At 40.1% G+C, this 27,514-nt stretch overlaps 1 protein-coding gene across 1 annotated transcript in view; it reads left to right on the top strand.

Annotated features, from left to right (window-relative positions):
- The first annotated feature begins 8,840 nt into the window (after positions 1-8,840).
- VEPH1 (ventricular zone expressed PH domain containing 1) overlaps positions 8,841-27,514 on the top strand; it is a 213,639-nt gene continuing 194,965 nt past the window's right edge. The window contains exons 1-2 of the mRNA XM_030842369.3: positions 8,841-8,968; positions 12,770-13,064. Coding sequence (XP_030698229.2) covers positions 12,927-13,064 — 138 coding nt within the window. The 5' untranslated portion in view covers positions 8,841-8,968; positions 12,770-12,926. The remainder of the gene's footprint in view (positions 8,969-12,769; positions 13,065-27,514) is intronic.

Here is a 27,514-nt window from a genome sequence, read left to right on the forward strand (position 1 = left end):
GGTTGATTAAACAGAAATGGATTTTCATTAAAAATCCATATTAGGAGTTCCCAGAATGCTGGGAGGAGTGAAGGATCATTGGAGAACAGGTGGGGAAGCCCCTTCTGCTCCTGCACTGGGAACTGTGGGGAAACCACCTCCAGCCTGGTCCCACAGGTGCCTGTGTTGAGCCAGGACCATGACCTTGCCACCACTCCTGCCCATGAAAGATGGATGTTTCCTTTACCAAACTAAATGACAAAGTGGGTTCTACACAGTTATCCTTCATCAGGTTGTTCACTTCTAAATTACAGTCTTGCATGGAGAGTCTGATTAAGCTTAAATTACCTTCCTTTATTTACTCAAAGGTTATTCAACAAGTCAGGTCCATACTATGTGCCAGACACCAGGTTGAACTCTACAGAATCAACTGAACAAAGTTCCTACCTCCATGAGGTTTATAGTTTTGGAGGAATGGTAAGAAAGAAGTGTAATAAAAATTTTTTACAAAGAAAGAAGTAAATATATGTTGGAGGAAAACATATATAGTATGTCAGGTGACAGTAAGTGGTATGGACAAAAATTTAAAAATAAAACATGCAATGGGCTTCCCTGGTGGCGCAGTGGTTAAGAATCCGCCTGCCAATGCAGGGGACACGGGTTCGAGCCCTGGTCTGGGAAGATCCCACATGCCGTGGAGCAACTAAGCCCATACACTATAACTACTGAGCCTGTGCTCTAGAGCCCACAAGCCACAACTACTGAGCCCACATGCCACAACTACTGAAGCCTGCGTGCCTAGAGCCCATGCTCCGCAACAAGGGAAGCCACCGCAATGAGAAGCCCGTGCACCGCAACGAGGAGTAGCCCCCACTCGTTGCAACTAGAGAAAGCCTGCACGCAGCAACGAAGACCCAATGCAGCCAATAAATAAATAAATAAATAAATAAAACAGGAACTGAGACATGCAAGGGAGGCAGAGAATGTCAATGTTTTATAGACAGTGGTCAAGCAAAGCACACTAAGGTGATATGTGGGTAAACATATGAAGTCAAGGAGCCAGCCATAAGGACCTCTGGGGGTAGGGCCTTCCAGGCAGAGGAAACACAAATACAAATGCCCTCTGGTGGAAATATATCTACTGTGTCCAAGGAATAGCAAGGAAGAAGAAAACTTTGTGTAGCTCCAGTGTGGCTGGAGCAGAGAGAGCAAAAACAAGAGTGGTAGATGAAGTTGAAGACAAGGAGGAAAAGCTGTATCATACAAGGCTTTGCTGATCATTGAAAGGACTTTGGCTCTGAGTCAGGGTGAGATGGAGAGCCATTCGACCGGAGAGTATTGGACAGAAGGGAGTCAGTTTTGACTTGCATTTTCATAGGATCATCTAGATGTTCTGTTAAGACTATATTTTAACAAGGCAAGAACAGAAGCCAGGGAGGTATTGCAATAATCCAAGTGAGACATGAAATAATGGTGTTTGAATCACAGTAGTAGTGGTAGTGAAGAGAGGAGAGTGAAAGGTGATAGGCTCCTGGATGTATTCTGAAGGCACTGGCCTCACTACACAGGGCTGTGTGTGCGCGAGTGGTGCAGCAAGCCTGAAAGGGGGTGGGAGCCAGATTACAAAGCCCTTTGTATACCAAGTAAAGAAGTTCGGATTTCATCTTCAGGCAGTGAGCTGTCACTTACTCATTTTTAAGTAAAAGAGTCATATATCATATTTTATTTGAGAAAGCTAATCAAAGTTGAGAATGGAATTGAAGGGGCCATGCTGGAGGCAGGGAGATCTGCTAGGAGACTTCTGTCACTATCCAGATAAGAGAGGATGAAGAATTTAACAGACAAAAAAAAAAAAGAATTTAACAGAAACAAAGCTATCTAGCTATCACAGTGGAGAGGGGGGAATGGTCATGTATTAGTTTTCTATTGCTCTATAACAAATTGTCATGAACTTAGTGGTTTAAAACGGCACACATCTATTGTTCCACATTTTCTGTGGGTCAGGAATCCAGGCATGCCTTAGGTGGGTCCTCTGCTCAGGGCTTCACAAGGCTGCAATCCAGGCGATGGCTGGGCTGTGTTCTATGGAAACTTGACTGGGGAAGAGTCCTCCTCCAAGTTCACTCAGGTTGATGGAAGAATTCATTTCCTTGTGTCTGTAGGACTGAAGGCCCTGGCTTCTTGCTGGTTCCTGGCTGGACGCTGCCCTCAGTTCCTAGAGGCCTCCCATAGTTCCTTGTCACGTAGGACCAATTACTTCATCAAGCCAGCAAGGAGAATCTGAGAGTGAGGCTGTCAGCAAGATGGAGTCCCAGATAACATTAGGTAATCATGGGAGTAACCTTCCACCATCTTTGCCGTATTCTGTTTCTTAGAAACAAGTCACAAGTTCCACTCACACTCAAGGAGAGAAAATTACACAGGGTATGAACATCAGAAAACGGATCATTGAGGGTCACCTTAAGATCTGCCCACCACATATAATAAAGAATGTGGAGGACACAGAATGGACAGGATCTAGGATGTGACAGGGTCATTGTATGTGAGCCTTGTGGCTTGTGGGATCTTAGTTCCCTGACCAGGGATCGAACCCACGTGCCCCCTGCCCTCGCAGTGGAAGCGCAGAGTCCTAACCACTGGACTGCCAGGGAATTCCCACTACCACATTTTTAAAATCAAAGTATTTTTTATTTTAATGAAATAGACAATAAACCTAGCCCCAGGTCCTTATTCTCCTTTTCCTAAAACAAACGAACAAACCAAAAAAAACAACAAACAAACTCTTGCAGTTCAAGCCATGTGTTATTTTGCTGAGCTAAAAGGAAGTTCCTGGACCTGTGTGAATTTCTGTGTTTCTAATGGACTCTTGCAAACCTGGGAGACTGAACACAGAAATGGTATACCTGAAGCAGTGTGAGTGGTTTCAGGTAAGAAAAATTATTTATAGAAAATGAAATCATCCAGGAATTCTCAGTGTTTATATATAATTTACACATTTAAAGCCATTTTAGAATTTATAGATGTTCTGTAAAGGAAGCATCTTAGTTTGACTGTGGTTAGAGATTCTTTATTTCAAGTTTGCCAAGGGGGTGTGGGAAGGGGTGGAAGTTGTGCAGAAACGGGAGGGGGGAGAGCAATACTCTGTGGAACTAATTACCCAAAGGAATTTATGACAATTGTACATGGATGGATGGATTCCATGATTAGGTTTATTAAGGTCACATAGTACGTGACTAGGATCCACCAAACAAGTTTAGGTGGTTAAAGTGGAAATATTTGGGGAAGTTAACATATAATTGTTTGAAAAGAATTAATTTGGAATGTCCCAGTTTCAAGTACACTAAATGACTACATTCCTTGTAGGCCTTTCCTGTCTCTACCTGTTGTCTGTGGAAGCCTGTGGTTGTCACTGAAGAGGCCTGTTTGACAGAGGTGGTTGTCCACTTCCTTTGCAAGGAGCTGCCCTGTGGGGACCCAGGAGAGCCCATCCACAAACCTGTCTTTAGCTGATTCTGTCCCGTAAAACTTTTTCAAAACAAATGGCAGAAAACCCAACCTGAAATCACTTAAGCTATAAAGGCTTACAGTGAAGGGTGGCTCTTGCCAATATCAGAAGCAGCTGGTTTAAGAGCTTAAACAAAGTCACAAGATTTGTTTTTTGGTGGCAAGAGCAACCAGACCTTGTATCACATCATCAAGTCTAGCAGGAAAGACTCTGTCCCCCCAAAGCCAAACAATCATCTTTATCTTGACTTTCATTGGGCTGGAAGGGGTCATACACCTCCCCTAAATTAATCACTATGATTAGGAGAATCCAATTCTCTGATTGGCTAAGATCCAACCTGTTTATGTAAATCAACTCTATCTAAAGGACATCATTTCCAAGGAAAGTTTGGGTATAGTTTTTACCAGAAGTAGGATGAGTGGATGTTGGGCAGTAAACACAGAAGAAAGTCCTCTTCACCCCATGAGAATGCCTTTTAACGGAGCCAGCAATTTATTTACACGGTAGCATGATTGCCAATGACATGGAAACCTTGATATTTGTGCAACTTGTACAGTTGTACAACTTACATCTTATTCTCCCCACCACACTACCCCACCACACTCACATACTTCATTTGACTGAAAGCTCTAGTTAGAAGAGGCTCAGAAATATTCTATTGCTTTGTGTGCAGGCAAAACCTCAGATCAATAAGTATAGAAAGCCCATGTCATGTACATAAGGGGAGAGAAGTGCCTCCAGATACAACAATCCACTGGGTACCACCAATTAATTTATGCATTAGAGGTTTGAAGAACACTCTCCTTAAAGGAGAGAGAGATGTAAGGATATGTAGGACTGCTTGTAAGGGATCCTCAGTGTATTAGGCCTGAGAAGAGGAGTTCCATATTTGGATGGTAAGAGGAAGTGAATTAGCAATTGGGATGGGCACAGGAAGGGACAGTGCTGACTTGGAAAGATCTCTAGTGCTACTAGATGCTTCATTCAGTTGTTCAGGGTTTCACTAGCAATACTAATACAGTTAGATTGTTTGCTTATTGAGACTAGTTATTTTCCTTCTCTTGTGGTATTTTTCTTCTCTCATATTTGGCTTAAATACTATCTCATTCCACTACATTCCTCCCTCCATCCCTCCCCAGACCTTTTCACTGATGCCTGCCTGATAAAAGGCCCCACATCTGATATTAACCTAAAAGTTCCTTGAGTCCTTAGAGTGAGTTATTCATTAACAGCACCTAAATTACTGGTTGTTAGGCAAATCTTCTAATTCTTTTCAATCTACGGATCTGCTCCGAGAGGCTTCTGTAAATCTACTGCAGAAATAAGTGAAGCTTTGTGCCAGTTGTTAGCCCTAAGCAGAAGTTTGAAAGAGGGAGGAGAAGTTACTCATTTGCTCGATTCAGCATGGTGAGTCCAGGGGAGGGAATCAAGTGTACCTCAGGCTTGACAAGCAGCTCAGGAAAACACGGCTGCTGCCTGCCGACAGGACAGAACTAGGCAGGGGCGACTGGGCTGCTTCTGAGCATGGTCGTGGGTTCCTGCCGAATTGCTCTAAAGATCAAGCATTTTTCCATCTATTTCCTATGATGGCCAGAGTTTCCTGTGCTAAGAGGTATGGCTGTCTTCTTTCCTGTCCTTTTGTTCAGCAAAAACAAAAGCTAATTAAAGTAAACGTCAGAAGCGGTACTGGGGCAAGGAGTGGGCTTCGGGACTGGGGCAGAGAAACTTCCAGCGGCTGTGGCTGATTATGCAGATAAAGTGCATTTGGGAGCTGTGTGTCTAGCCATGTATGCATGCTTTTCAGTTATTATGATAAAAAAAAAAAGCAACCTCTCTGTGGGTTATTAAAACATGTCTCTAGGCCTCTGGAGCAGAAAACTGTGCTTCTAGATTCACAGAATGTGCATTTTTGTTTTACTCCATAATAGTCTAGGCTCATTTCTATTTCATACTTTTGTTTACCTCAAGAAACACTTTGCAACCAGCAAAGAAACTGGCTCTGCCTATGATTTTCAAAGAAAATTCAGTGGCATCATTACAATCACTGGGTAGGACAGTCACCATTATTGTTTGTTGTTGCTGTCATTTTTTTCCCTTGATGTTTCAGATACCTTACAAATCATAACTGAATCTAGCCACTTGTTTTTCAAATACATATTTAAATTGCTATAGTACTCAACTGCTGAATTCCATGACATTTATATATGTTTTCAATTTAAAGACTAGAAAAAAAAATACTTAGGGCATTATTTGAATTGGTCATGCAGTTGTTTAATATATGAAATTTAAATGTAAATAAAGATACATTTAACATTGAATTTTCCTTGTAATTTGCAACTCTGGATATGTTCTCTGGAAAAGCAAACCCAGAAAATTGGAATTAAAATTTTTTTGGTGAGATTTGTATCAATTCCAGAGCAAACGTGTCTTGTGAAGTCAAAATTTACAAATGAAAATTGATACACCTTGAAATCATTCTGACAGATCACAAATTCTTGGTTTAGAAAGTTTGCTAGATGTTTCCTTCATTCCTGATGAAATGTTTCCTATCTATTTGTGTTCTCATAAGTTGCAATACATTTTCAAAATTAAGTAGAATTTTTTGAGCTCTTGCCTAAACAGGTCACCAAACCTATTTTTTGTATGCGCCTATGATAACAAGGCTGCTACAAACTTAGACTGTATGAGTTCTAGCAAAAACACCAAGGGTTGAGTCCTTTAGCATCATTTGGAATAACCCAGCCTCAAAGGCTTTCAGTAGAAGTGAAGTGTAGCAACATGTCACAGCAGAGGGAGCCAAGAGACGCCCAGGGAACAATAGACATCTTGTGGGAAGGGCTGAAATGTATGCGGCCCATTCCCATGGGAACGCCTGTAGTTCTTTCACACTGTGTGAAAAAGATGCTCCTTGAAAAGGATCTTTAATCCTTTCTTTCAAGGGAAAATCTGAGAACTTTATTGAAAGTTTCTAGAACCCAAATGGGTCTAAGTTAGTCACTGGGCATTTTAAACACAGGTGAATAAAATGAGAATTTTTTGATGCACAGTAGTGTTGTCCAAAGCATAATGTAAATAAATATTGCTATTCTAGAATTGTCTGAAGTGAAGAAACCAGAGAATATCCTAACCTGGAGTTGGAAGCTAGAGGCTCATTTCTTCAGAATAATTTGGCTTCCTGAGATAGTTATGTTTATTGAAATCCCCCCAAAAGTGGTATCCCAATAGCTGGGCGATTAAGTCCTCTGGTTCAAGTGTGTTTTCGTTTAGCAGAATCTACTGATGCATAATAGAGTAAACCAGCAATGTCTTATTAGCCCCCATTCAGCGTAGGTCACCTTGAAAAGTCATAAAGAACTTTTCCCTCTGGTGCCCTGGAGGGTATAATACCCTCCCTCCTTCCTAATAAACATGGGAGTGAGCGTGACACTTAAGTAGAAAGCTCAGGTATTTGGATTACCTGGCCACAAAAAGTCTGAGATACATTGTATTTCAGTCCATATCCGCTCTGTAAAAAAATTCACTGTTACTGTTTGGCCATGGTGGGGACGGCATCACAGTAAAGCTGTCTCTCCAAGAGAACAAGGCAAGTTTGCTGAGAAATCAACAGGGACACATACAAGATAGTGTATGACCTGCCCAGATATAAGACGGGGGGAGAGTACAGCTAGGATATAAATATGACACAAATGGGGAAGACCTAGGCATCTTTAGCGCTGTGAATTCAATGTCAGGTAGCAGTACAGTCATCGTTAGCATTTACAAGGTATGGCACGGGGACGTGTAAACAGAAGAATGACCTACAAGAATAATGATATTATTAAGGATATGATTGCTGTCACTCTTCGTGTGGTTGCCGTACGCCAGATCTGTGTGAAATGCTTTACATAATCTCTTTAAACCTCCCAACAACCCACATCACCATCCTCAGGTGTAAATAAGGAACCCGAGGCTCAGGGAGGTTGATTAATCTGCCCAGGTTTATACTGCAGGTAACGGCAGAGCTGAGCCCAGATGTGTCCAGGTCCCCCTGCACTTACCACTCTGCTCTTCTTACTGGGTCCCCATACTCTGTCCAATTCTGGACCCTAAGCTCATTTAAAAATGAAAGAAAATTGAATAAAAACTAGTGATAAGTACCGTGAATAATGAATAGAGGATGAAGAAGAGGGAAGACTAAAGAAATATAGTCTATTCCATTAAAAGGAAATAGAGTACAGCTACTGTATCAGAAAATTATCAGTGAGAGAATACACCTTCTCACAGATGACTAGGTTCTCTATTTTTATAAAGTAAACTCTTTAAGGGGACAGTCCTCCACATGTGGATGGCGTAAAAATAGACTGACCACCAAGTGTTTAGGAAGATTTAAGAGGTTATTCTCCTGAAGCATATGACCTGGTTCAGTGGCAGGTGTGTGGCCACCCTGAGCACACACCTTTATGGGGTAGCACCACTGGGGAGACACCTGCAGTGTTCACATCTTGGTGATCGTGCAGATGAATTTATCTGCAGCACAACTTTTTGTGCACTTTGTCAGCAGATAGGTGAATCCATGGGATGAGCAGACCTACTATAGGAACAGACAAGCTAGGGGTAGAGAATAATATGGTTTAAAACATGTTTTAAAGATGTGTCACTAACTTTTGAAACAGTAAGGAAGGGTTTAGGTACCTTTTTCTCCTCTGCAGTATCAACAGATGAAGCAGATAAACATTTTCTCTGAGTATTGCTGCAATATTTAAAGTACCAATCTAAGTCTGATCCAAGAATCTCCCAGCAAATAAAGTGGGAAAAAACAGGGTATGCATCTTTGTTGGGTGAGTTTGTTCTCTTTATTAGCAACTTCCTGCATCCTGAAACTTTCAACAATGTTGATCTAGAGGCAGAGCAAAAGTATGACTTCTTTAGTCATACAAAGTATGACTCTTCCTGAACAAACTCTCAGTGTTTCAAACTCTGTACGTGAAATCTCGAAGGCGAGGGAAGTGTTAATTAAGCTGCAATTCTCCTCCCTTCCGGGGAGGGGAGGGGGGTGGATGTTGAGAAATGGCTCCGATAGCCGTCCCATTCACCTGCTTGAGTTCCTATTGAAACCGTGTTATCTGCGTGGCTTTTTTTTTTTCCCCCTCCATTCTTCTCAGGGAAAGTATAGATTTTCATGAACACAGGCAGTTTTGTTTTCGCTGTTAAAAACAACTCCACTTTACTGGAGCAGGCTTTCTGTTTCACCCCAGGAAACAGAGCGTTTCACTCAGAGGTAACTCTCCACTGGGTGAGGCGCAGCCTGTCACCTGACCAGCTCCAGAGCTGCCAGTGGCATTCCTAGAATTCTTGAACCCGGCACCGCAATGAACAACTTCAGGTTCACTGAGCTGAGTAGATTCCACTCCCTGTGCCCTTGGAGTCCGCTGCCCGAGTCTCCCACCCAGTCTCAAAATAGACGGTTGAGTAGCAGCAAGTGCGCCTTTGAGGAGTAGCACGCAGGTAAAGCGCGTTTGTGGGGGACAGCTGGGACTCCCCGAAATGTGTTGCGCATGGTTCAGAATAATTTCTCTTTTTGGGGTGTCTGTTTCTCCATACAGAAACCCGACTTGTCAGTCAACATCTGCTTAAAAAATGTAGACTGAATAATGAGAACCTGGGCGTCAGATTAGGGAATGAAATTAGGAGGGCCAAAGGCGGGGATGAAAAGGAATTTTATAAGCCAGTTTTTGTAACATAGAAAGTAGAAGATTTGGAGGCTGACCTACTTGGATGTGAATCTTGGCTCTGTGTGTAACCTGGGGCATGATGTTTAACCTCACCAGTCCTGTTTCCTCTTCGGTAATCATATCTACCTGCAGGGTTGATGGGAGAACTGAGAAGAAAGTGTCTAGTGAAGAACTTGGTACATAGGAAGTATCCTAGTGTGTGTACATACGTGTGCTTGTGTGTGTACGGTGGATGCATATGTACACCTACATATAGGCCACAGGACTATGACATTCATAAGAGCACGAAGTTTCTCAGAAGATGAGGTAAAATTTGATCTGGCTCTAACCTTCTGGGCTGCTGCAAACAGAGCAGGAAGAGAAGCCAGACACCTGAGCAAAACATTGACCGGAGCTGCTGAAAAATAAATAACATGCCCTGTTGATTCTTATCCAGGAAAGGGAGGACTGGATAAGGATGCAGGGTGCTCTTTAAATGAGGACAGGTGGAAGGGAAGCGCTCAATAATTACCATGCACAGTCATGTATGTACCTACACACAGTCCTGAGAGGGGCTTTGTCCTGGGAGACCAACTGCTTTCAATCCTGACTCTGCAACTTACTCTCCAGGTCCCCCTGGACTGCTTGTTTTCCTCTCTGGACATCAGTTTCTCATTGCATGGAATTGTTGTGAGAATTCAGTGGCTTGTTATGTGGGAAACTCTCAAGAGTAGTGCCTGACACATGGTAAACACCCACTAAACATCAGCTGGTGGTGTCATTATTTTACAAAGTGCTCTTTTGTGTGTTATCTGCTTTGATCTTCAAAACAACCTGATGAGGTAGATGAGGTGTGCCTTACACACGTTTTGCAGATGAGAAAACTGAGGCTTGGGGAAGGGCAGAGCATGAACCAAAGGCCCCATGACCACTGACTGGCTGGGCTGGAACTTGAATCTGGGGCCCCAGACAAGCAGGTGGCTTAGTATGTACTCAGCACACATGCACTGAATGAAACCTGAAAGTTCTGGCTAAACACCATTTCCTCCACAGACCCATTCCTTGTCATCTTGCCCTAGGAGAGATCTCTCTCTCCCTCGTACTTCCCCAAACTTCCTTTTGTAGTACCTCGGCGACTTTTCTCTGGGTCATCGTTGTAATGTAGAATGTTTGGTACAAGTCTCCTCTCTCCCTCCTCCACCCCTGGATGTGTGAAAGTTTTCATGTATGGCTATGTGTTGAATAACAATGTTGCACATGGTGGACACACAAGAGTAACAGCTGCAGTTGGAAGCATGAACGTGGGACTCCACACCAGGTGTCACTGCAAGTGTGAAAAGAAAAGAAGGAGCCCAGGAGAACCCTGTGGGTGCCCCTCTCCCCCAGCATGTATTTCTGCTCCTTCTCGAGTTCCAGCTTGAGAAGCTCTGCCATGTCTGGGGCAGCTCAATCTGCTTCCAGAAGTGCCTGATAGTGACCAACAAGCTGACTGGTCAAGGTGAAGTAATTTCCATCCAATACCTTATTTTCCTGAATATTATTTCACAGAGACTCTGCCATTGCAAATACCTGAGTGGGAGAGGGCGAGGGGAGCAGGGGAAAATTCAGGAAAACACTGCCCTAATTTTTCTTGTAGATATTGTAATTCACCCCTCCACATTTGCCAGGATGCAAAGGTCCTTTGTAGGATCCTCACTCTCCTCTCTCCCCATCCCCTGAAACCTTCCCCACCTCTCTCGTTCTTTTCTCATCCTCTAAGCCTCTCTTCCTTGTGACTCTCCTGCTCTCTGGTTGGCCTAAATCCCAGGGTGTAGATGGACGAGGATGCAGGGTCAGTGTAGGAGGCAAGAGGAATTCATCTTCTTGCTTTATGACCCTACCCATATCTTCACCCTCAAATGTTACTAATGAGGTTTCTACTCCTAATGGTAGCTTCATGTGGAGTCTTACGTGTCATCATCAGTCCACAGCAGTTATCGACTGGGAGCCCAGCACTGGAGTCTCTGGGTCCAAATCCCAGCTCTCTAATCTACTAGCTATGTGGCTTAGACAAGTTATTTAATGCCTTGCGTTCCTCACCTGTAAAATAGGAATGAAATAGCCTCATACAGTTGTTATGAGGATTAAACGAGTTAATGTTTACAAAGCATCCAGGATCTGGCATATAGACAAGCATATGTAAGTATTGGGCGTCATTTTTCTAAAGCTGGTAGGTAGTGCAGAAGTCGCATGTAGGCAATACTACCCTTGAAATCTCTTCACTGGCCTGTAAATTGCACCATTTGGAATACTACAGATCGCTTCTTCAGTTAGGTGCCTGATGATGGATTTGGCTTGTGTTTAGAGAGCATGTTGTATGGAGAGTATGTAACTTTAAAAGTGCTTTCAGCACAGAGAGGTGCTGCCACAGTGATAGCTCACGGGGGGACACCCAAGGGAGCAGCAGACTTTCCCTTTTCACACTCATTCTGGGGAACACATTCAGACTGAAATGCTGGGCAGAATTGCTTATGTTACATAAACCGCTTATGTTACATAAATCAGTCTCAGCTCTCACTCTTGGAACAAGTGGCTGCATTTGTAAGTTACCTGTATGTATGAGGTGACTCCACTCTAATGTAAACTTGGGGGGAACCCACTGGCCTGAGATCAGGAGAAGAGCACTGCCACAGCTACTGTGAGGCCTCGAAGAAGTCTTAAACCTCCCTGGTTATGAAATGATTGCTAAGGTCTCTACCAGTGCAAACGGTCTACGGTTTTATTAGGCCCAGAAAGGAGCTGATGAGAATAATCAGTTATTTAATTGGTACCATTGCCTTACTCTCTGTGGGCTGTTAATTAAGTAAGAACTACAATGGGACTTTATTATTTCAACTTTGGGAATAGAGGGAGGATTGCCCGATCCTAAAACCCTTCCTCTTTAGCCTTCATTGCAGCGTTCTCACCTTCAAGCTCTGTGTTCAAGTACACGCTCACGTTCTGTAGAGATTTATCTGGTCTCATACTCCCAGGCAGAGTTCTTTATTTCATAGCCATTTGTTTAGAGAGTACATAAGAATAGGGCACCTTCTGGACTGAGGTTCAGGAAGCTCCTGTTGTCAATACAGCCAAGAAGCGCCGCCAAGGAGGTAAGTGAAGCATTGGTTCCCACGTCCAGGAAACAGGCAGTGGGTCTAAAAGGTGTTTCCTGTGTTCTGTCTTCCTTTCATTGCCCTTTTCTGTTTGCTTCCCATGGGAATCTGTTTGGGGAAAATCTGGCAGGTATTGGGCATATTTGTTGCTGGTCCACTTGTTTCCTTGTGGCAGGGAGAGAAGGACAGGATATGGAAAGGATATAGAAAGGAGAAAAGTAGGGGATTTAAGCTGCTTTTTGAGGCTCAAATTAAATTCTGGAGAAATAGAATCATTTTTGACAGGACTTTTTGAGACAAAATAAGGAGAGAGTTCTTTTGAAGATCATCAAGCCAGAATCTGTGATTCCATGTACATTTCCAAATGTCTTTGTTTTCCTCTCTCTCTTCTGGGCACCAAGTTCACATTCTGAGCTCATGCCGTCCTACTAAAGGCTATCTTGTGTCATTTGTTTCTCTTGCAGAGCGTGTCAAAGAAGACCTCAAAGTCTGGAGAAAAATGACCTTTCAAGGAATACGAAGTCTATGTCCTGCTACATGTTTTTGTCTCACTAACCTCTGGTGACTGAGACACATGGTCCTGGGCCTGCAGACAGTCCATTGATTATCAGACCCCTCAGCATGCATCAACTCTTCAGACTGGTCTTGGGACAAAAAGATCTTTCACGAGCCGGCGACCTCTTCTCCTTAGATGACTCTGAGATTGAAGACAGCCTGACAGAAGCCTTGGAGCAAATTAAAATCATTAGCTCATCTTCAGTAAGTAAACTCGTTCTTAGACTAGACCCCTGAAATGACCTATTCCGGAGCTAAATGACTGTACATATCCTGGGGAAAAAGATCTTTGCAGAGGAAAGAGGAAGGACCACTCATGTTGGTCTCTCTTAACCCTTCTCTGTGGTTTAGCTGGCATCTGAGAAATAATACCAGGGAAGTCTTTGACTTGGGGAGCACCCAGACCACCTTTTGACCATTCACAGAGACCAGAACTCTGGAAATGGCAGACCAGAGTGGAATTCTCACTAAAGGCTGTCTAAAGGTTGTTTCTACATCCTTGAAATGACATGGAGAGGAGAGGGAGCAAATCTGGGGGAAAGCAGACCCACCGAGCTGCACAAGAGCAGCGCCTGAGATGGGGGTTAAATAATGAAAGAAGGCAAGGTGACACCTCCTGCCACACAGGTAATACGAGACCAGGACAGCTATCTCTCTGCTGCCAGAAGTGACAGTTGCCCAGGGCTTAATCACGCTGATTCTGTTTGCTTCTGTATAATCTCCATTTTTTGAACCTTTCCTTTGCTCCTTTTTCTACACGCCCCCCCACCCATTTAATTCAACTCACCCGTTATTAGCCCCCAGTATGATTAGACAAACTTAAAATCTCCATCAACCCTCCCATTCCTTCGCTTTTCCTCAGTGTCAAGATTATATATCCTGAAAGCACTTCTGAAAGAGAGCGTGTGTGGAGTGCCTGGCGTGGTCGGATGTTGACCTTCTTGACTGTGCTTGCAGGTTGGTCCCATTTCAAAGGCCAAGGCCACCAATTATCCCCTCCCATCCTCCCAGCTCAACAGTGTTTTTGCCAACACTTGGCACAAACACCCACCAGGCAAAGGAAAGAGACAGGACTCCAGCCATAAAATACTGAATAGCAAATATGTACATATTTCAGAGATAACAGCTTTCTTCCATGTCATAACGAAAAGATGCTTAAAAGGCATAGCAACCAGTGCTGCTTCCTCCTCAAATCTGTCAGCACGTTCTCTTGTTGGCTGCCATTAACGTGCCAAGTCTGCCCAGTGACAAGTGAAGTCACTGCCCAAACACTATTTTTTCCTCAGGTAATGTCTTTGACAGCAATTACGTGTCCAGAAAATTAATCAACTTAGTCTGACTCAGAAAACAAAGTATTCCTGGTACATTTCCGCTTTCTGGGTAGGATTTGTGTGCTATTTCCAGCAGTCCCTTCCTTCATACTCCTCTGGAAATAAACTGGCTGAATGTGCTACAGATGTTATCTAATCTAATGGAAAATATGTGTATGTATATCTAGGTATCTGTATCTATATTTCCCTGAAGCCTATTTCCACTAGAGGTCACTAGTGTCAGTGATTTCTTCTGTTTCCTCATCAATTGCTTTGTCTCACAGATGTCAAATTCAGAATTTCAGGACTGGTGAGTTCTATTATGTGTCCCCACTTTTAACCATTAAGGCTGGCATGTCCTTTGTCATCAAGAGCACTGTCCATACTTTAAGCCCTCCACTTAGCATCCCACGAGACAAGTAGGTCTGGAGAGCTGGTAGTTCTCTTGAGATCTACATCTACTAATTTCTGTCACATCCCATTTCTTCCATTCTCTATCTGTAACCATGGCACAGAGTAGATAGGTGGCAGAATGAAAAGAATAATTTTTTTTTAGAGGAAATCATGCCGATCATTCCAATTTTTAAATGCAGGGATCATGTTGATAGATCCAGTTTTGAAATTTGCTGATCAATCCTGGTTATAAACATGTCCCTGTTTGGCATTCCTTCCCAGCTCCCCTCCTTTAAAAGCCAGTTCAAGTTTCATTATTCCTGAAATGATTTCTAGTGGTTCTAGTTCTTAGTGGTTGCCTCTTTCTAAAAGGACTTAATTGCCCTTTTGCATTATACTTTTCTTATAGAAAGTCATCTATTCATATATCCTCAAGTGCAATCTCTACATGGGGGAATCCAGGATCTATGTTTTCAGCCTTCATATCTCTCGATGAATTTCAAGCTCGTACTAGTTGATATCCATCACCTCAGATTCAATATATCTAAATTAGAAGTTGTCACCTTTCTTGCAGTTATACTACCCTTTTCCTAGGTCTCCAGGTTTGAAACCTGGAGTCATTCTTGACCTCTTTCTCTCACTCTCGCCTTTTCCTGTAAATTCTGTAGGCACTGCCTGAGAAATGCCTCTCATCTGCTGCTTCCCTTCCCTTCCTGCTGCTATCACCTTGGCTTAGGCTCTCAAACTAATTGATATCCCTGCCTTTGGCCTTGCCTTTCTCTAGTTCAATCTACTAACAGTTACCAGCTTAAATTTCCTAAGCCAGGTTTTATTACATGTCTCTCCATTGTTCAGAGTGTATCCATGATGCCTCAATACCCATGACATTCAATGACCAAGGCCAGTGATCAGTCCCCTGGACGACCATGCCTACTCTATGGTTACTTCCCTGTTAGCTGCATCCCATCCTTCCCTTATAACCAAGATCAGATAAATATTCCTTCTTAGGCCTTTCCTAATGACCCTGGATCTCAGTAATCAATTCCACTTCTCAATTCCTCTTTGGAAACATAGAACTGGAAGGACCTTCTAAACTGTCTTGTCCAACTTCCTTACAGCACAGAAATCCCTTCTTTAGGATTCTCGACAAATAGGTGGCCTCTCCTTCTGTTTTTGCAATGATGGGGACATAGTACGTTTCTGATATTTTTTTCCTGCTCCACCATTTTCCTTTGGTAAATTGCCCCTTCCCATTGCCTGAAGCCTTCCTTGATGGGGCCTTGAGTCAAGGTTTTCTACTTTGCCTTTGACAGGGAGGGGGGAAGGCAGGAGTGGGGTCACCTGACCCAAGCTATGCCAATCAGATTTTCTTTCCCAGTAATTCTAGAAAAGAAATCAGCAAAGGGTGAGCTATCATGATGACGGTGTCCCAAAGAAACAGTCCTTGCTTCCTGTCCCTCTATGACTATAGCTGCCTCAGTCATTGTCTTTCTAAGGCTAGATACTACAAATTTCCCTTCAAATCTGCAAGCCACCTCATATCTTTTAATTATTTTATTTGTTTGTTTATTTTGCTACAGCTATCCAAACTTTTCCTGCTGCTTATGAACAAAGAATCCTAACTGTCAAAGAGATAGCTGTCTCACTGTTGGAAGTTCAAATCGTTAGTGTGTTCCTCCTTTTGGCCTAATAAAATCACAGTCTATGTATTTTCTTTCTACTATTCTTTGTTCTATTCTCTGCCCTCAACAATCAAGAGAATCTAACCTCTGTTCCTACAAGAAGAACTTTAAACATGTGCAGATAGGTATCAGGTCTCACCTCTGGCTTCTCTTCCCAGCTGAATATCCTTATGTTTTTCCAGGACAAAGAAGGGCCTGTAGCAGGGATAGTTTACAGCGGTCTCTGGTCTGGAAACTCAATTTTGTCAGTACATGAGAAATGCTATTTAAATCATGCTATCAGAAGTATGAAACAATGGTGACTTAGTGATTTATAATGAAAAGTATAACGTCTGTCAGAATTATTGTGTGTTCCATGCTATTCTCCCCGACTCTATTTACCCAGTCTTTCTCTAGACAAGGAATATTATTACTGATTAGGCGTCTTCCTCCTCTATTATAATCACATTTTAGCCCTACCTCCCGGAGATTGTATTTAACTTACCTGTAAAGTCACCCATGTATAGGTAGTGTCTTGCGTTAACCCTGTAGTTATTAGCTAATCCCACTCATACAAGTGGGGTTTTTTTGTTTGTTTAATCCTCAAAGGGCAATCTTTTTTCCAGATTTTTGGAGGATGCCTCTTTGTAGCCTATGTTCTCAGAATTTTGGTTACCCTCCTCTGGAATCTTTTAAATTTATTATTGTAATTTATCAATGCCTAATACTTGAACCAATTGCTTGGAACAGTTGCTGATTCTAGTCAGATACTCTGCTTCTAAAATTTCTTTTCAATAGTAACATCACACAATTGGCCACATTTATCCTTTGATGTGCCAAGACCCTCAGGTTAAATCAAGATTTGTAATTAGATAACCTGAAAAAATTTTTTAAGTATAGAATGTCACATTTTAACCATTGAAATAATATTCTTGTCTTTAGGCCCTCATTCCAGAATGTTTATACCTTTTAAAAAACCATGATTCTGTCCAATATATTAGTTATCATTCCCAGCTTTGCAGAATCTGAAAATTCAGTAAGCAAGCCTCTAATCCTTCCCCCAAAGTCACTCATAAAACAATCGAATGTTACTAGACTCTGCTCTGCAGTCCATGCCCTTTTTTTCCATCAGTTACTCTAAAACAGAGCTCGAAAATATTTTATCCTCAGGCTTGATTTGAGAAAGTGACTTCTCACTCGAAATTCTAAGTTCCCAAATACACCTTTAAGTTTTGTCTTTTCATTTCAAGTCTTATCTGGACTACATAGGCTCCCTCTTTCCAGACTATCCAGGTGAGACTCTCTCCCTATCCATTCAGCCTCTTCTCATACTCTCAGCACCACCTTTCCCACGATGCGCACCCATGCCTAATCGATCTACCCGTCTTCCAGTTCTCTTTAATTTTTTTAACAATAAAAAAATGTTAGGTACACAAAAATCACCAAATTTAAGAAATTAAATAAAATTGTTATCACCTGCGTGTGTCTCTCTAACCCAATGCACCTCCCTTTCCTCTCTTAAGGAAACCAATATCCTGTTGTGGTACTTATCCATACGTGTTTTTATTTCTTTGCTACACATGCACGGCTCAAAAATGATTTATAGCTCTGTAGTTCATGTTTTTAAACTTTATATAAATAGTGTCATAAGTCTCAATGTTATGTTTTTGAGGTTTATCTATGTCGGTACATGTAGTTCCAGTTCTTTTGTTTTCAGTGAAATAGTGTATTCCATCACATGACTATGCCACAATTTATTTATGCAATCTTCTTTTGATGGACATTCACTATTTTAACAATGCTGCAGCGAACATTCTTATAATTAACAAGTTTGGCAAATGTGCTTGATATCTAGTGTACACAATCAGTAGTGAAACAACTAATTTTGGGGTTTTGTGTACTTTCAATTTTCTGATAAACCACCAAATTGCTCTCCAATGTGGTTTTACCAATTTACACTCCCATCAAACATGTACAGTATGAGAGTCCCAGTGGCTTTATTTCCTGATCAATGCTTGCTTTTATCAGATTTTTAAAGTGTCAGTTTAACTGAAGCAGTGTCTGATTGTTATTTAAACTTTCACTCCTCTCATTATTATTATTATTTTTTTTGCGGTACGCGCGCCTCTCACTGCTGTGGCCTCTCCCGTTGTGGAGCACAGGCTCCGGACCCGCAGGCTCAGTGGCCATGGCTCACGGGCCCAGCCGCTCCGCGGCATGTGGGATCTTCCCGGACCGGGGCACGAACCCGCGTCCCCTGCATCGGCAGGCGGACTCTCAACCACTGCGCCACCAGGGAAGCCCTCACTCCTCTCATTATTAGGGAGTCTGACCATTTCTTCATACGTTTATTTGCTATTTGCCATTTGAGTTTTCTTTTAAGTAAAGCACCTCTTTATGGTTTGGGTTTTTTTTTTTTTTCTTTCCATTTTTCTCTTGAGGTTTAAAAAGAATCTGTTCTTGTTAAAGGAGTTTTTTTGTATATTTTCTACAAAGCCTTTGTCACTTTGTGCATGTTGCATGTCTCTTACTCCAAATATAGCTTGCCTTTTTTTTTTTTTTTTTCTTTTGCGGTACGCGGGCCTCTCACTGTTGTGGCCTCTCCCGTTGCGGAGCACAGGCTCCGGACGCGCAGGCTCAGCGGCCATGGCTCACGGGCCCAGATGCTCCGCGGCATGTGGGATCCTCCCGGACCGGGGCACGAACCCCTGTCCCCTGCATTGGCAGGTGGACTTTGAACCTCTGTGCCACCAGGGAAGCCCAGCTTGCCTTTTACTGTAACATCTTGATATCCGATAGGATGAGTGTCCCCAAACTCTTTCTTTAAAATTGTTTTGATTCATTTCTGTTCCTTAATAATTTTGTATTAAGCTTCTCAAGTTTCATGAATAATTCTGTCAGTATCTTGATTGAAATTTCATTATATCTATAGATTAATCTGAAGAAAATTAACATCTTTATGGTACTGTTTTCTTATCTGTAGATAATGTTCATCTGTCCATTTATTTAGATCTTCAATATCTTTCAATAAGGTTTTATGACTTTTTTTCTTAAGGCTCTTGAGTCTTATACATTCTTTAAAATTTATAAATATTTTATGCTTTTAGCTGAAGTTATAAATGGTACCCTTTTAAAAATTATATTTTTCAACTATTTTTGAGGTGATAATAGCATAAATGACACTTGTATAGTAATATTATGTCCAGTAAACTCCCTCAACTCTCTTATTACTTATAAATTTTTTCCATTTATTCAACAAATATTTATTAGGTACCTACTATGTTCCAGATGCTTCTATGCTGAGGACATAGGAGTAAGTAAAATAGACCAAAAAAAAAAAAAACCTCTGCCTTCATCCATTGAATTGGGTGAGGCAGAAAATTAAATAAATAAGGAAAATATGTAGTATATTAGAAGAGGATAAGTGCTATGTAGAAAAATAAAACGAAGAATGGGGACATAAAATTGGAGGTTTGAAATTTTAAGTAGAACAGACAAGGCAGGCCATACTAAGAAGCTGACATTTAAGCAAAACTTGAAGGAGATGAGGGAGCATTACCTGTGGATACCTTCAGGAAATCATTTCAGGTAGAGGAACCATAAAGTACAAAGGTCCTTAAGTTGAGGGCAGCCTAGAGTGTTTGAGGAACAGCAAGGAAGTCAGTGTGCTTGCAGCAGAGGGAGCAAAGTGGAAAGATCATAGGAGATCGGGTCAGAAGGAAAGGGCAGGCTGGATCATATTGGTCCTTGGGCAGAGAGCTGGAGAGTTCTGACCAGAGAAGTAACATGATCTGACTTTCCTTTTCCTGTTTTGAAAAGAGTCTGCAAAAAGGCAAAAGTGGAAACAGGGTGGCCAATTAACCTGCTTCTGCAATAACCCAGATATAAGAAGCAACAGAGACTCTTGGAGCAATAGAGGTGATAAGAAGTGTTCAGATTCTGGATATATTTTGAAAGTGGTACAAACAAGATTCATTAATATGGGTACAGCATGTAAAAAGAGAGAGAGAAAGGACTCGAAGATTTTTGGCCTGAAAAACTAGAATGATAAAATTGTTGTTAAGTAAAATGGAGAAGACTGGGAGGAACAGATGTGGGGGAGAGGTAGAAAGGAATCAAGAGTTCTTTGGACATGTAAAGTCTGAGCTGTCAGACATCTGAGCAGAGATATAGTGTAGATAGTTGGATATATGAGTCTGGGGTTGAGCAGAGAAGTCTGGGCTGGACATTTTAATGTTGGAACTCATCAGCCTTGAGACTGGATGGGATCACCAAGGAAGTGAGTGTAGACAGAGAAGAAGAAAGTCCAAAGGCTGAGTCCAGCGCACAAAGATCAAAAAGATGATGAAGGAGGACAAGTCAAGTACACTGAGAGAAGGGTCCAGTGAAAGAGGAAGAAAGTCAGAAGAGCATGATGTCTTGAGAGCCAGGTGGACACTATCAAGGACAGAGCGATGTCAAATGCTGCTGATAGGTCAAGTGATGTGAGGACTGAGAACTGACCATTATTTCAGCACATGAAGGTCATTGTGACTTGACAAAAACAGTATCATTGGGTAGAGAGGAGTGAAAACTGGATTGGAGTTCAAGACAGAATGGGAGGAGATTTGGAGAAAATGAGCCGTGACAACTCTGGGCATTTTCCTACCAAGAGGAACAGGGAAATGGAGTGGTAATTAGAAAGAATTAGGGAGTCCAAGAAAGGATTTTTTTAAGAAAAGAAAAGCACATTCTTTGGAATTTTTTATATATACAATCATTATCTTAAAATAATGATGGTTTTGTTTCTTCCTTCTCAATTCTTACGTCTTTTATTTGATTTCTCTGTCTCCTTGTCCTGACTAGCTCTCGAGAACAATGTTGAATACAATAGGAATAGCAGATACACTTTTTTCCTTCTTTAAAGGAAGCTTTCTGACTTTGCAATGTAAGTATAACGTCGTTTGCTCCAGGCTTTTGGTTAATATCTTTTGTCAGATTAAGGAGATTCCCTTTCATTTGTATTTTTCTAAGAACTGTTAAAGTTTATCAACTGCTTTTTCTAGATAATCCGATTTTCTTTTTTAATCTGTTAATGTGGTGAACTGCAGTAATAGATTTTTAAAATATAAAGCCATTGTTACACGCCTGGGATAAAATAAAATTTTACATTTATTTTAATATATTTCATGATTTGGTTTCATATTTTTAAAGGAGTTTTGGAACTGTAAGCTTGGCCTATAATTATCCTTTCTTCTACTAATTTTACCTGGCTTTGGTATCAAAGTATAAATACTAGTCTCATAAAATGAGTTGGGAAATATCTCTACATTTCTATTATATACAACAGTTTTATAAGGTGGTGATGATCTATTCCTTGATCTCACAAAACACCCTTGGGGCACCATGAGTTTGTTTGTTTGGTTTTCTGGGGTAGATTTCTGAGGTACTAATTCAATTTCTTTGAAGAAAATGGAAGGATTTTTGCTTCAGTCACTTTTGATAAAATATAATTTCTAGGAAATTGTACATCTTATCTGAGTTTTCAAATTGATTGGCATAAAAATGTTTGCATTATGTTGTGTGTGTTCTGCTGCATCTGTATTTAAATGCTCTTTTTCACTGATATTTTCTTTCATCAATATTTTTAGAATTTTGTCTTTTTTTAAAGCTTTTAGCATCTATATAGGATCTTTCTTTCTTATTAATTTCTTTTTTAATGTTTATGATTTTCCTCTTTATTCTTTCTCTGGTTGTATTCTGCTTTTTTTTTTTTTTACTCATCTCCTGAGTTGTATGATTAGCTTATTGCTTTTTTTTACTTTCTTATTTTTTAATATAAGCACTTAAGATGATAGATTTCTTGCTAAGTACCACTTAGCTTTATCCTACAAGTTTTTGAGACATAGTATTTTCATTATAAATTCTAAATACTTTATTGATTGTGATTTCCTCTTTGACTCATAAGTAAGTTAGAAGGTTGTGCTTTAATGTCCCAAAGAATATTTGTAATCTTGTTGAGTTAAAATTTAACTGCATTGTAGTCAGAGAATGTTAACTGCATGATACCAATTGTTTGGAAATGGTTGACTTGCTTTGTAGCATAGTTTATGGCTAATCTGTGTACATAGTAATAGCTAATGCTTATGTAGCAGTTGCTTTGTTCCAGGAACTGTTCTAAGAGCTTATCACAAGTTAATATGCTTTTTCCTTTCTAAACTTTTGAGATAAATATACTAATATTACCCCCATTTTATAGACGAGGGAACTGAGAGACAGAGAGTTTAGTAATTTAACTTGTCCAAGATTATATAGCTAGTAAATTATAGAGCCGAGAATCAAGTTCAGAGAGTTTGGCTTCAGAAACTGCTCTTAGCACCACACTATACTGCCTGCCTCTTTACATGTTTCATATGTGCCCAAGAAGAATGCGTATTTTCTAATCATTGAGCATAAGACATTAAGCTTGTCAATTAAAGAATTCTTATTAATTATATTGTTCAAATTTTCTATAGCCTTAATAAAATTGTTTTTGCTTGGACTGCCAATTGCTAAGAGAGGCATTTAAAAAATTTAAATTTCTATTTCTAGTCTCTTAGTAGTTACCTTTAAAATTTTAGCAAACATAGTCACTATATTTCATCAATTCTAAGATACTTTTCACATATCTATATCTCTGAAACAAGTATACATTTTATAATTGATTGAAATCTAACAGTTGCTATGGGCCAGGCAATAGGCATAATATAGTTGTCATTGCCCACGTATGCATGAACTTATCATAGCTTTGCATATTGTTAACATTCCAACTGAAATATGTGCATTATTATTACCAATATTGAGTTAATATACATTTAAAATGTTTCAAAACTTCTAAATATAATGTGGCACTGAAACAAAAACTTATTAGCAATGCAGAAAGGCATGGAAAGAGAGGACCAGGGTATAAATTCTGTATTAATGAATGAAATATTCATCACTGGGGGAAAGATAGAAATTCCATCTTTTCTTGCAAAACAGTAACTGAGAACTTTATGGAACCTAAAACAAAACAAAATAAAAACACCTTTTTATTACTGAGGTATTTGTAAAAGATTGCCTATTAAAATATAGTAAGTAGTGCAACTGAAAGCAGAAGAAACAGGCAATTCCCTTAGAATAGGTGAAAGAAATTTCAAAGAAACGAATTCGTGTCGTGCATAAGATTTTCTTTAAGGCATGATGTAACTCACAATTAAATGGCACATTTTTCTCTTTCTTCGTAATGGTAGGTCTTATAATTGACACCTTCTTACATCTGATAAATTATAATGAATGTCTAAAGTTATGCAATGGCTCTGTTCTCCTCCTATTACCACAAGGAAGTTGGAACACTTTAATACTCATCTTACATATTCTTAAGCAGCACTTTTATTCTACCTTGTTTAATGCCCTCAAAACTATTCTTTAAAATTACTGACTTGTTTTTTTAAATTCAGCCAGTGCTTACTTTGAGCACCTAAGGTACTGTTTCTTTTCTCACCATTCTTTTTTTTTTTTTTTTATTCTCTTCCTCCTTTTTTTTTTCCTTTTGAATCCAAATTCCTACTTTCTGAAATATACATTTTAAAGCCCTTCAGTGAAGGCCTGTTAGTAATAAACCCTCTCAATGTTTGTTTTTCTGTTTTTCAGACTTTTTGTCTTTATTTTGCCCTTAATTTTGAATAATTACCTGGATATAGATTTCTAGATTTGTAGTCTTTTTATTCCTCAGTAATCTATACTATTGCTGTTGTGAAATCTGCTGTCAGTTTGTCATTCCTTTATGCATAATCTACTTTTTTCTATTTTAATATTTTCTCTGTGTCTTTGATGTTATAGGTTTTCACTATTATGTGTCTAGATGTGGTTTTATTTGTGTACTTCTACTTAATCCTCATTGTGTTTTGTGATTTTGAGTTTTATGCCTTTTATCAAACTTGGAAAGTTCTTAAATATTATATCAAATATTCCCTTTCCCATCTAATCTCTCCTTCTGGAAATCCTAATTATTTACTTATTTATGCATTCCAAAAATATGTTTTGAGTACCTACTATCTTCCAGCAATGTTTTTAGATATTGGGAATATAATGGGAAACAAAGCAGACAAAAAGAATTGCCCTCATATCCTTTATATTCTATCCTATTTTATTCATGTCTCTCTTTCTTTTTAATTGTGGTATAATTGACATATAACATTATGTTAGTTTCAGGTATACAACATAATGATTTGATATTTGTATGTATTGCAAAATAGTCACCACAATAGGTCTAGTTAACATCCATCACCATCAAAGTTACAAATTTTTCCCCTTGTGATGATAGTTAATAACACTGTATTGCATATTTGAAAGCTGCTGAGAGAGTAGATCTTAAAGGTTCTCATCACAGGAAAAAAATGTTTTGGAACTCTATGTCTCTTCATCTTTTATATTTTCCATCTCTATGTGATACTTTGTTTTTTCGTTTCCTCAGCTCTATATTCCAATCCACTGAGTATTTGGGGGTTGGAATTTGATTGCCATCCAAGTTTCATTTGGTTTCCATTCTAAGTTTCATTCGGTTCTTTTTGACATCTTTCGGGTCCTTTTTAAAGTGACTTGGTCTTTGTTCATAAAAATAATTTTCCTTTGGGGCTTCCTTGGTGGCGCAGTGGTTGAGAGTCCGCCAGCCGATACAGGGGATGCGGGTTCGTGCCCCGGTCCGGGAAGATCCCACATGCCGCAGAGCAGCTGGGCCCGTGAGCCACGGCCGGTGAGCCTGCGCGTCCGGAGCCTGTGCTCCGCAACGGGAGAGGCCACAACAGGGAGAGCCCCGCGTACTGCAAAAAAAAAATAATAATTTTCCTTTATACATTGAATCATTTTGAACATATAATTGCATAATTTGAGATCAATAATTCTATTACTTGAAATTTTTGAGTATCTAATCTGCTTATTAGAGACTTAGTTTCTTATTTCCTTGAGTGTTTTATAAATCTGAATTTTTTAGTTGTGTTTAAATAAGGATTTTACTTGTGTGAATACTGAATTGCTTGAGGGTTGAGTGTTTTATCCCTCAAAGCAGTTTTATACTTGCTTCTGCTGGGAACCCCAGTGATATTATCATCTCTGGGACAGCTTTTGGTTTTGTTGTTGTTGTTAGTGTCTTGAGTTTGGAGATTCTTGGAATGGTAAAATAAATGAGGTATGCATATAGATGTGGTTTTTAAAGTGGAAAGAGTGATACAAATATAAAGGATTATCAGTATGGACGCCAATGTAGAATGTGACCATAACCGAGGAGTAACTATGTGGTCTTTTTTGTGCTGTATGTTATTTAGTGGTTATGGAATAAATGTATAAAAATTGTAACCAAAGAAGGCAATATCTGTAATTCTCTGTAAGTTATAAACCCAAGGCTGGCTTTTAGGGTTCTGGTATCCTTAAGAGAAATAATAAACATAGTAATAGCTAACCTTTATCTGTACTTACTATGTGCCACACACTGTTGTAAATCCTTTCCCTGTATGTTAGCTCATTTAATCCTCACAACTATGACTATAGGAGGTAAATATTAACAACATTCCAATTTTAAAGATTAGGCAACTGAGTTATAGAGAGATAAGTGATTGCCCAAGATTGCAGAGCTGATAAGACCAGAACATAGCTTTGAGCTTGGGCAGTCTGACCCAAGAGCCCATGCTCATAACCACTATGTTATACTGTCTCTAAAGGGGAAGAGAAATGGTCCATCCTTTGCCATAAGATGTCTCCCTTCTTCTCTCTCAAGCCTCTACTTTCATGCCAAATCCACTCTTCCCACCACTAACCATTTTATTTCAGAGGTTCCACATTCCCTTTTGCCAGTGGGCCATTCCCTGAAGAGTGCTTACAACATAGAGAAGGGTGACTGAAAAGTTAATGGATGGTGATGTGGAGGTGTGGTGTCTATGGCTGAGTGGGAGTTATCCATCCTGATAACTAGACCTGGAGCAGCACGATGCGTGGCTTTTTCATTGTCCTACTCCTCCATTTTGACATGCCCACCACTTTAGGATAAATTACTTTAAAATTGACAATGACCAGGTCACTGTGAGAATGAATCTCTAAACTCAGCTTGATGGGTTTGCTATTAAATAGATTTGGTCCTTGGAAGATATTCATTTTAATATGCATGGGTACTAACCCAATCTTGTGCTCAAGCATAAACACATACATGTGAACACATATATATTTCATAAGAACAGGGTGTTTCCTGGAATGTGAATCAGGAAAACCCTAACTTCAAAGCTGATTCTTCACCAAAAAGCTTTAAACTATTCAATTACATCATTAAAAGAATTAAAAAGGTTGGGTTTTTTTGTTTTTGTTTGTTTTGCTTTGTCTTTTTGAATATCTGCCGAAGGAAGCAGTTAACTACTAATTCAGGTTTTTCCCTTTACTGGAGGAAATCTCCTTTTTAGAGAATAAATTTTTCTTCATGTCATACATAGGAATTTGAATATATAAAATTTCCAGTTGAGAAATCTCTTTATTTTTAGTGAAGTGGTATGGAATAAGAAATTATTAGCTTCAAGAGGTTCACAGTAATAAGAAGGTTCCTAACTGGTGCACCTATACCTAATATATTAACATATCAGCTGAACTTACGACCAGTGTGAAGTGATTTATCCTTATGGACAGCTGCTCAACTTTGCTAGTTAGAAATCTTTGAATATATGCCTTTGGTTCAACAATCTCACTGACACTATCCTGTACACTCCAGTGTCATTCCAAGGCAGCTTTTTCAAAATTTCCTAAAAATTCAATACTCTCTTAGCATGGAAGTTATTGAACCTTTGTGTTCATGAACCAAGACACATATATATGCCATGTGCTTTCATTGATTTGCACCTTCAACTTTTACTGAGGCTTGTTTCATCCAAATGAAAATCTCGTTGCTATTTGTTGTTAAATGATTGTTTAGGCATGGTTTAGTATGTTTCTCAAGGTCATCTATATAAGCTCTGTGGTAACTGGGTTCCAGGGACCCAATTTAAAATGCTCCAAGGGAGAAACAAAATCTTGGGTGAGGCCATTTCCTTTGACCAAGGACAGTTTTGGCAGGCAAACTTGGCTATGAACCAGCTGAGAAAATGAGTGTCTTTTTCCTAGCAGGGGATTTGGGCAGTGTAGCATAGCCTCCACTACAATCTACCCCTGGCACCATGTGAGTCCATTTGCTTTATGTAATCATTTCTTCCCATACGGAAGCAGCTTCTCGGAGATGCTGATTGATCTCTACCACTCCAGTTGGTATCAGTGCTGCAAT

This window comes from Globicephala melas, chromosome 4, assembly GCF_963455315.2.
Source record: "Globicephala melas chromosome 4, mGloMel1.2, whole genome shotgun sequence".
NCBI lineage: Eukaryota > Metazoa > Chordata > Mammalia > Artiodactyla > Delphinidae > Globicephala > Globicephala melas.